This window comes from Thermobia domestica, chromosome 5 (assembly GCF_964235325.1).
Source record: "Thermobia domestica chromosome 5, izTheDome1.hap1.1, whole genome shotgun sequence".
Classification (NCBI taxonomy): domain Eukaryota; kingdom Metazoa; phylum Arthropoda; class Insecta; order Zygentoma; family Lepismatidae; genus Thermobia; species Thermobia domestica.
The window spans coordinates 35,311,965-35,322,590 of NC_137458.1; the positions used below are offsets into that span (position 1 = coordinate 35,311,965).

Below are 10,626 nucleotides of genomic sequence, written 5' to 3' on the forward strand. Positions count from 1 at the left end.
TATAAAAATAAGTATTTTTGAACTTTAATTTACCTTGTGGTTTCCTTTCGTCTTATTCGTGATTTTATCCGAATGTTAATTACTATTGAAAAACAGTTACCTGACTACAGCTGATTACAAATACTGTCCTTGTGATTTTTAAAAATAATCTTATGCACGTATGCAACAATTAAGATATTACAAAAAACTTTGTTCCATTTTCACCTACAAAATTGCCAGTTTTATGAATAAAAATGATGTTTATTTTTTATTCTTAGTTCATGGTTTCATTACATTACCCCATCAACTAGAAAAAATCCAGAACAGTACCTTTAGTGTATGTCATTGATTTTTTAATGTTTAGTTCATGGTTGCATTACAATAATTACCTTTCAGAGAACTACGAAGGAACAGTAAGCAGGAAAGCTACTAAAAGCTGGCATATAAGAAAGCACCTCAGGCTCGGCATGAATATTTGTAGCAATTGTTTTCCTACCGCTCAGAATGATACATTAAGATTTTCTTGATTGCACTGCCATTCTAAGTATATCTTTTATTTCCTAAGAGTGTACTAATAGCTCTTCTCAAAATTAACGAAATCATGTAAACTAAGTTATTTAATATAATTTTCTGATAATAAACATCACCTTAAAGTTTATACTTTAATTGTAGAAGAGATATAATTTTAAAAAAGTCAATATTTTAAGATGTATTCATTTCTTATTTTATTCGAAAAGACGAATACAGTTACATATTTTTCAAACTCTTAACCAAGATAACCGATTCCACGGAGACCTTGTGCACCATATCCCCAGGCTCCGTATCCAAGACGTCCATAAGCTCCAAGACCGTATCCACCAAGACCGTATCCTCTAAGACCATACCCGCTACCAAGTCCGTAACCACCAAGACCGTATCCGGCACCAAGTCCATAGCCACCATAAGCACCGACTACTGGGATTGTGGCGAGGGAGAGCCGGTTGTTATTTTGGCTGCTGATTCCAGTGCTGAAAACGGCTGAAAAGTACAAACGTGAGTATTATATTAATGAATTAAATGTACTTTTACTGTTAAAGTTACTTAACAAGATAAGTTAAATTGAACTGGTACCTTTATATTCAATATTCGCTGTTAATAGCATTTATTTAATATATTTCACTGATATGTAAGTGTAGCATACTTTCTAGTTTGTTTTAAGGTACGCCGTGAGTGTTCTGACTTCATTCAATTTTAAAATGAATCCAAGAGGTATTTTTCGAAAAATGAATAGAAAAGTTTACTTTCAATTTTCAATGTGTGGTGTTGTGTGAATGTGAGTATATAGTCCCTCCGCAACCGTCGAATCATTCTGTGTCACGACAATGCCAACTCACACACAGTAACTGCCACAAATGATTTTTTTGGACCAGGAGAACGTTGAAGTCATGTTGCATCCTCCTCATTTTCCTGGTTTATCACCAGTGATTTCTTTTTGTTCTCAACAATCAAGAACATATTGCGAAGGAAGCGCATTTGCTCTAGAAGAAGGCACAGATGCACACAAACTGCTTGTTTCACAGGTACGAACTTTGGAGTGGTATAACTGTTTCTTGATGTGGTTCTGTGACATGAAACAATAAATTTCTTCACATTAAGATTACTTTGAAAGGCAAGAAAAATTGCTGTACTCTGATGCTCTGCGTTCTTTCATTTTCCTGTAACTTTCAGTATAATCCTTGTATTTGAATTTATTAGTTATTTTTCAATGGTAGTGGATGTGTATTTTACGCTTGTTTCGTATATGCGCTCATGTCATTAACTATCTACTGTAGTATAATGTAACTGTTTTGATCCTTCGGCAACTTTTTTTTTATTTACCTTTTTCCTTATTCACACTGAAATCGTGAAAGCAAATGAAGCAATAGGCAAGAATGTTAAGAAAAAAACATTTCAAACTGTGTCTCTTTTTATTTTAATTGTGTTCATTATTATCCATCGGAAGTTACTTTTTCGAGCTGCTCATTAAATTTCTGTTCAACATGAACCCGCAAGATAGTTGCTTCTTTAGCATTCTCCTAGTGCTAACACAGTGGTAGAAAGGAAGCACAGTGATTGCACAGAATCATTAATCGAAAGCAAATCGTCGAATTAATAAACTAGAGCATGAACTACCCTTATTTGATAGTAATTGTAAAGGTAATAAACGACTCTAACTCTTTAAGTGCATTATAAAATACAAAAGTATACTGTATAACGAAGGTATTGATAAATAATTAAAATAATACATACCGTAAGAAGTTCCGAAGAACAAAGCAAGACACAAGAGGAGAGTAGAAGACATCTGTGGACAAGAAAATATATTATTATACACAGATGTATGTATATTAATACTACACTTTCATTACTCAGAGAAGGAAAAATAATACTTCTTATTCAGCAGTCATATGTGAGATCCTTTGTAACTTTCTGATAGCTTATGAGACCAATATCGAAATAGAATAATTTAACTGCTAAGTGCACTTGCTCAATATTCTGTGGTTGCTAACAAAATCATGGTGCATCAAATGAAGCATGTGTAACATTACTTAAAGATGAAAAAAGAAAATAATTATCGAACACTTCTAATGAAAAGAGGTAATATTCACGTTTCCATTTCTTATAGGCTTTAACATCAAGCAGTGGACGAAGCTGGAATATCTCCAAGAAAATGTATGTCGTGAAATGAGGTAAAATTTCAGCGTAAGTGGCATTTCCCTTGATTTACTAATTTTATCCAAATAGAATCATTTTTCCATAGTGTACATTGAGTGGTGCATTTTACTATATTTTATACAGTTATTGTGATTGGATTAAGAATTTCAACACCTGGTCTTTTTGTAATTTGAGGAAAGACAGATTTTATGTTTCAATAAAATAAGATAAATGTTTGACAGTTAATGCAGAACAGATATACAAATACACAGCAGACAGATAACTAAAATGGTAGAAGCTTTGCTAACCTTTGTTCAATTACAGTTTACTTAATCAGGTTTCAGTACAGGAAAATATACGAGATTGACAAATAAACACGAATTGACAAAACCATTATGATCTATCAAATAACAATAAAATCATCCGGCAACTTTAATATGAAAATAATTAAGGACACTCAAGGAAACACATCACATCCATGGGATATATATATAAAGATAAAATCTTGTTTTATAGTACACAACAAATAATTAACTCAATCAATTAGTCCATAACATAAATAAAACTTTTTTCATAAGTGAGTCATTATATTAAGATTACTAAGTGACGAAAGTTCACGAAATAAAATATAGATATAGACCGCGAAATGTGTAAAAAGAACCTAAAAATTATGAAATATGACCTAACAATTTCAAAATGATAAAAAATTGTATCTGTAATTTTAAAGAATATAAGAAATGTATCTAATGATAGCAATCGTGTCCGCGATATACAAATAAAATAATGGAGTCTTTAGTTAAAATATTTAAGTTCTATTTTGAATGAAAACAATAAAATATAAATTTAAGCAATTTTATGTTTAAGACAAATATAGCAAATAATAACTATACGTTTCTTGTTACAGTTTCAAGGACCTAACGTCCTTTTCATCAGACATTCAGAAAAGACAGATGACAGCAAATCTTATATCTTCCTCAGCATACTATCTAGCAACATAAGCTTTTCATGACATATCTAATATATATATATATATGTGTGTGTGTGTGTGTGTGTGTGTGTGTGTGTGTGTGGAAATCAGGAACGTTTTAGGTGGAGAGGAGTTTCCTAGAAACGCAGAGATACAGACCGTCAAAAAGTAACTAATTAAAACGTCACAAAATTAACTATAAAATATTTCCCATAGATAAATTAATTTCAGAAATATTTGATGAAAAAGAAAACTGGAAGTAAATCCACTTAGTTTATATACGATTGGAGTGCATCGCCATTGTTTTGGCAATATAGAAGCAAGTAGTTCAAATCGTTTTCCTTTCGTCTGTAAGTTGTTGTCTCGATATCGATACATACGAAAAGTGAGAAAGAAGAAATCATCAAAACTTAGGAAAAAATGACAAAATCGAGCAAAGAATACAGAGAAGAAAATTGTCGAAATATGCAACAATTTCACTATATATTTCTTTTCTTTTTTCAGAACGAAGTATATGATTTGATGGGTATTGTGTACGCGATACCAGAAAAACAGAGGGCTATTCACCAACCTACGATCCTTAATGATTACATGTACAGTACATTACCATGTTGTTAATCTTTAAGTTTCCTTGAATATAGCTTCTGTTGTTCGAACTGGAATGTAAAATGCAGCCATCTTGCTCTCTTTATATACCAACATATAAGGAAGTCACAACAGATGTATAAAATATTTTCTCTGGTGTAGTATATTCTCTTATACTGTTGCCACGAACATCATATTTTGAAGCGATTGATTTCCTTTAATTAATTATTTAAATTGCTTTCTTCTGTGTTATTTCAAATGGCATGATACGATTAGAAATCTTCTCTACAAGGTTATCATTATATTATTGTGGAATGAAAATATTTTATACGTTAGAAACTTTTGGCATTTAATTATATAAATCGGAAACCAATTAATAACTTACTTGTAACAACACGCTGTTAACTGCTTTCTTTCCGTTCATTACTGAATAAAACTGACAGAATTATTTTTTGTTCAATTACAGTTTAAGACAAGCCCGTCTGAACAATAACAGAAATGAATGCATTCACTGTAAGTATCTTCAATTCATTTAATGTCAACATTATATGATTTTTTATTCGTAAATTATCATATGTTGAAATGTCGGTCATAATATGCACTTGTTTATGAATTGGTATACATAAGTATTTTAAGTTGTAGAATATTTACTTTATGATTTGATCAACGAAGCATTGAGTGGAAAAGCTAACAATGTGTAAAGTAATTCATTTTTACCACGTGTGGTCAGGAATTATTTAAAAATATTCTGTTTTTTAAATTAAAAGTATTTGTAACGTATTAAGACATTAGATGAGTCAAGATTTGTTTTATGCATGAGTACGATTTTAACTTTAAAAATAATTAGATTAAAGGCCTACTCTTCAAACGGAGAAAATTTTAACACCTTTACAACAAGCATGATTTGTTGTAGAAAATCTTGAAATTAAATCTTTGTGTTTAGTGTCCCACGATTATGAGACAATGATTAAAGCAAGGGAATAACGATAAGAGAGATGGTGAAATGAGAAAGTGGGAGGTAAAAGAGCAACCCGATAAAATCCACGGACACAATGTAATTGAGCATAAACTGAATTGTCCGGAGATTGAACTAGGGACCCGACCCACCAGAGATAAAGTCCTTACCACTGAGGCACCGTGCCAAAGGTTTAATTAAAGAGTAACGAAAAAATATATGAGGTACTGTATTTTAACATAAATTTCATCTTCAGATTTCTTTAGATGTCTTTTTATGAAACTCTAATGACATAATATTAACTAGAACGAAATACTAACTATATATCGAACCTATTTCTGACAAAGCTACCTGACAATGTTTATTATTAATTTATTTACCGAGTTTAATTTTTCTAGCTTTAGTGGTTCTTGAGACTAATATAACATTGTAAAATTGCTGTAGATTTTTTTTCCTACCCCCTTAAAGCAGAACTTCTCAAGAACGCTGTAGGAAGTTTCCGCTTACTTGAAATGAGCAATTTATGTAGGGAGTTTTATCGTCTGACCGAACTGTAGTGAGTCTCAAGATACAATATATTGTTTGATGAAAATGCGCCACTTTCCCTTAGAATATGCACTTGAAATAATGAGATTTCATAATACATTCTGTTGGTACTAACTTTATTCAATAAATAATTTATGCAAATCTCCAGTTATTTCATAAAAATCAAAGAAGATCGATTTCAATATAGTAAAAAGTATTTTTAAAAAATCCTTACCCACAGAAAAGAGAAATTTTCAAAAACGACGCAAAATAATGCATCTAGTTATCTTTAGTGAGTAGATTAATCTAACTTAATGACCAGTGGTATACTAGATTTTTCACATAAGTTTCACTTCAAAGCGGAACGTCCCTAATAATAGCTAAATAACTTCAATATCATCACTGGGAAATAGAAAATAAGAACTTCTATGTCTGGTGGCTCTTGGATACCAGACATAGCTAGTCATTTTAAATATGCAACATGCCAAGAGAATACTTTCATTAGTACGATGTAACTATGTCCAAAATCTCATTTTTGTTTACTTCCTAGAAAGCATATATCCTTCTATATAACAAACTGTTACTTTTTATCATGGCTTAGAAATTATCTGGAAACAATTTGAGCAATAGCATAGAAAGCTTTAATACTTCTGTTACACAAGTTTCTAATTCTAAATTATGAAAGATACTGTTAGAAAAGTTGTGTATAAGAATGTGTAATTCATGAGTGTAGTGGGTGGAAAAAATGCTCTACTCATACGCAGTACTACTTGTGAAAAAAATAAAACTAAACTAAATTGTTTAGTAATTAAATATTTTTGTACATATTATTTGGGTATTTTATACAAATTAAAAAATCACTAAAAATATTATTTTGTTTGTATTCAAGATTATCTTTGCTCTCATTGCTCTTGCATCCTCTGCTTATGCAGTTGGTGTCCTTGCCGGAATTGGTGGTGGACTTGATTATTACGTAAGTACAATGAGAATTCAGGTTGTAAATGTTTCTTATGAATTATGTAGATTACTTGAAATACAAACCAATTTGCATTCATCGTTTTTAACTTTCCAACTTCATTTACTGTACAACTAATCTATCATTCATTTGAAATCAATTAAATGGAGACAATTAGTTTGAATTATGTTTTTTTCATCAGCAGCATACCGTTTGTAATTTCAAAGATATTCGGGTATTTGATTTTACATATTTTTTGTTTAATAAATAGTAGATATAAAATTATATTTAATAAAGTAGTAAGTGTTAACCTACCTTTACCCCAAAATTGTTTAGTTGATTTGTAATTGTGAGTCCCATTCAGCATAAAATTTACATGAGACATATACCTTCAGTTGAACACTGAAATCCAAAAGACACGAACTCCTGCCTATAATCAAACCCTGATCTCCTGTATCAAATGCCCGTATAGTAATAAGGTAAAAGTGATTAAAATATTCTTCCAAACTTGACTAGCTTCTCACTTTGAAAATAATATAATTTTTTTGATGAGTCATTCAAAAAATAATACCACTTGGATTGTCTACATATATCAAATCATAAGATTGAGAAAAAAAAGGCATTTTTTATACCATGCAATATATTCGTAACTGCATATTTTCAAATAACATATAGGAACAAATGAGACATTTAAGGTAGTCTAAACCCTATTGAGTTTTTCGAGTACGAGGTGGCGTTTGTGTCCCAACTCATAACGTATACGTGGCGTACCTGGACAAGCCTAAGATCTTATCACAGCAAGTAGTCGAATCTAATAAATATATATAAAAAAGTTGGAATTCTTAGAATTCATGCTGGGCCATGATTGTTAGAATAAGGCGCTGGGCCATGAAAATGATTGAACTTCCCGTGTAACTGCGTTAGGTTCTACAATTTTAGTTCCATAAAGTTGCTATGTTTAGCAGAGAAACTCGACATATTTATAAAGTGATTGATCACAAATGATAAAAAAAATTGTTAATCTTCACATCAATGGTTCTAAAGGATCGTAATTGAAGTTAGAAGAATCGCTACAGCCTGTTTCAAAGCATATATTGATGCCCATCAAGGTTATACTGTGCGTCCTGTGGGACTCGTGCATCAGCGCATCATAACCTGTGCTCTTGAAAAATAACGTGACTGCACCTAGCAATTGAAGAGAAACGATCTGAACTGGTCAACACAAAGTATGTGCTGTATATTGCTGACAACGCTAGAAGAAATACATTATCAAAGTCTCGTTAGAAATTGAGACAAATTGGGTGGAAGATTTTAATGAATCCACTGTGCAGCCCCGACCTGGACACTCAGGCTATCATTTGCTTCTTATGCTGCAGTATTGTGTTAAGTTTAATTCAATTTGGACTGTGAAAACGACGTTTCATATTTTCTTTAAAGCAGAAACCAGAGAAGTTCTATAGCAAATACAGTTGTTGAGGTTTCATTTAGTTTCAAATCACAATACCCCCAGAGGATCAATGCCTTTTAGATGACCTGGAATGAATATGGATGAGAAAATTCATGAACGTTTTCTCCGAATTTGATGGCATTAGCTTAGTAATATATATGTTTGTATGGGGGTAGTTTAGCTCACGTCTTATTTAAAATTATTTTTAAAAAAATCATCTTTAGTGACGAGGAAAATATTATGAGTCGAAATTTTGGATAACCGTTCTCAAGAATTGAATAAACAACGCGTAATTGCACAGATAAGTACGAATATTATCCAGTAACAATATTACGACGTTTCATAGACGGGAAGCACGATCAATACATATTTTGTATTCAGTGTTCAATCTCGGGCATGGAAGCTTTTCTTTTAAAAAAATGCAAAAATATGTTCCTTAAACGAAAATAAACCTCATATATATATATCTATATCTATATATATCTATATATATCTATATCTATATCTATATCTATATCTATCTATCTATCTATCTATCTATATCTATCTATCTATCTATCTATATATATATATATATATATATATATATATATATATATATATATATATATATACGCAAATTTTTTTTGTAACAAATGAGTCGTGCTTCACATTATAGATTTGAAATAAGATTCATAACAACGTAAAGTCAACCCTGAAATTCACTGAAAAATTTAGTAGCGAGAACGCTATAAGAACGAAGGTTAAACTTACGCTGACTCTTTCCAACCACATCAGAGATTATTCCTAGATATAATGTAATAGTTTTGTATTAAATGGATGCATTATTGGAAAGTAATTTATTACATCTATAGTATTCTTTTTTTTAAAGACCAGCAGTGTATTCAGTGACAATATCAATGGAAGGTTGAATATAGGCATTTTAAATCTTGTTGTCTCTTACTATAAGTTTTCCAATACTTTGCAAAGTTCACATTTAATCTAAAGTTTCAGAAATACTTCTTTTTCACTTACATAATCCGATAATATTTAGAAAATACCAAGAAATATTTAGTTGTTTTTCATTTTTACTTATGTTACCTGTATGTCGCAATCCATAAGAAAGACAAACATCACTAATTATCTTAATGTGAAAATTATACAACATTTAAGATAATTTTATGAACTATTTCTCCTTAAGACTTACCCACGATACCAATTTGGCTACGCAGTGAGTGACCATCTCACAGGAGACAACAAACAGCAGACCGAAGTTCGTGATGGTCCAGTTGTAAAAGGACAGTACAGTCTTATTGAACCTGATGGCAGCCGAAGAATTGTTACATATGGAGCTGATGACATCAATGGATTTAATGCCATTGTGAGAAGAGTTGGTGGCAATCTTCACGCTGGAGTCGGAGGTTATGGATACCTTGGTTAATTATTTTTAACATCATTGTATATATATATTCTAAGGAAATAAAATGAAAATTATGTTTTATGTTACAGCTGTTATTGTTGAATTCCAAATTTACTAGAATGACATTACATTTAACAGAATTTAAATAGTTTCTTAACATTAATTTATGAGAATTGTAGTAACCATTTCCGGTATTCAGGACAGACATTCATATCAGAATTCCTGAAATGTGTGAGACAGTCTCTATATATCCATATTGTCGCATTGTTATGATTATTTGTTATACGATTTTTCATAGTTATTCAACAATACACAATATTTTCTTTCAAAATGTAAGAAAATAAAGCTTTAGTAATGTGAGTAATACCCTGAGCAATGGGCGTGTACTGCACCGCTTCTTGTAAGGTGAAATATGCATATCTATCAACTCTGAAAACTACTTTTTCTTCCATTTTTATAAGTTTAAAATTATGTCTTTCGTTATTCATGTTTAGCTCGTTAATTGGATTTATCACAGTAATATCTATTATCTTCACTACCACATAATCAATAAAAAAAATTGAGTGTAAATATTACAAAAATTATAAGTTATAATGGAACTAAAATTAAAATATAAAATTATCTAAGGAATTGAATTGACACAAACAAAAACATGACTGTTTAGAATGAGACTCGTCTCGACTTACAAATTCTCTGATCTTCTATTGTAATTAAATCGTTATTCCTGTTTTGCTCTCACCTCGATTTATACATTTGCTTGCGTGAGTCTGATTTCAATTACTGAGAAATAATTAGAATGAAATAAATTTACTTCATCATGTTTCGTATTTTTCTCACTTTATTTTCGACTGAGAAGTTATTATAAGCTGTGTGTGATGAAATGGCTAACCCAGTTCATTTTCTCGCACGAGATTGCGAATTCGAACTAATTAGACATATTAAGATTTAGATTAAAGTCTCAAACCCAATTGTTCGGATACACGTCGAGGACTATAATGTGCTTCACATGACTTTGGTACTGAAATCGGAATATGAACTTTAGTCAATTCCTTCCATTACTGTTATTAATTTCATTCTCGTTGAATTAGTTATTTAATACCTCTTTCAAACAATACAATAACTAAGATACCTGCAATTCTACATC

The 10,626-nt window shown here is 31.0% G+C and overlaps 1 protein-coding gene across 1 annotated transcript; it reads right to left on the reverse strand.

The window, feature by feature from the left end:
- Positions 1–738: 738 nt before the first annotated feature.
- On the reverse strand, positions 739–9,724 carry LOC145684627 (uncharacterized). Its single transcript, XM_081757016.1, has 3 exons — positions 9,270–9,724; positions 2,248–2,299; positions 739–996 (listed from the first exon to the last, which is right to left on the reverse strand). Exons 1-3 carry the CDS (start codon positions 9,303–9,305, stop codon positions 746–748), a joined length of 339 nt encoding a protein of 112 aa, XP_081613142.1. The 5' UTR covers positions 9,306–9,724; the 3' UTR covers positions 739–745.
- Between the last annotated feature and the right edge of the window lie 902 nt (positions 9,725–10,626).

What these genes read in the sequence shown, in the direction of transcription:
- LOC145684627 (XM_081757016.1), bottom strand. Translation starts at nt 9,305, where the DNA reads ATGGTCACTCACTGCGTAGCCAAATTGGTATCGTGG. An exon ending in TAGCCAAATTGGTATCGTGG is followed by an intron (nt 2,300 to 9,269) that starts GTAAGTCTTAAG and finishes TCTTGTCCACAG; the next exon opens with ATGTCTTCTACTCTCCTCTT. An exon ending in GTTCTTCGGAACTTCTTACG is followed by an intron (nt 997 to 2,247) that starts GTATGTATTATT and finishes TGTACTTTTCAG; the next exon opens with CCGTTTTCAGCACTGGAATC.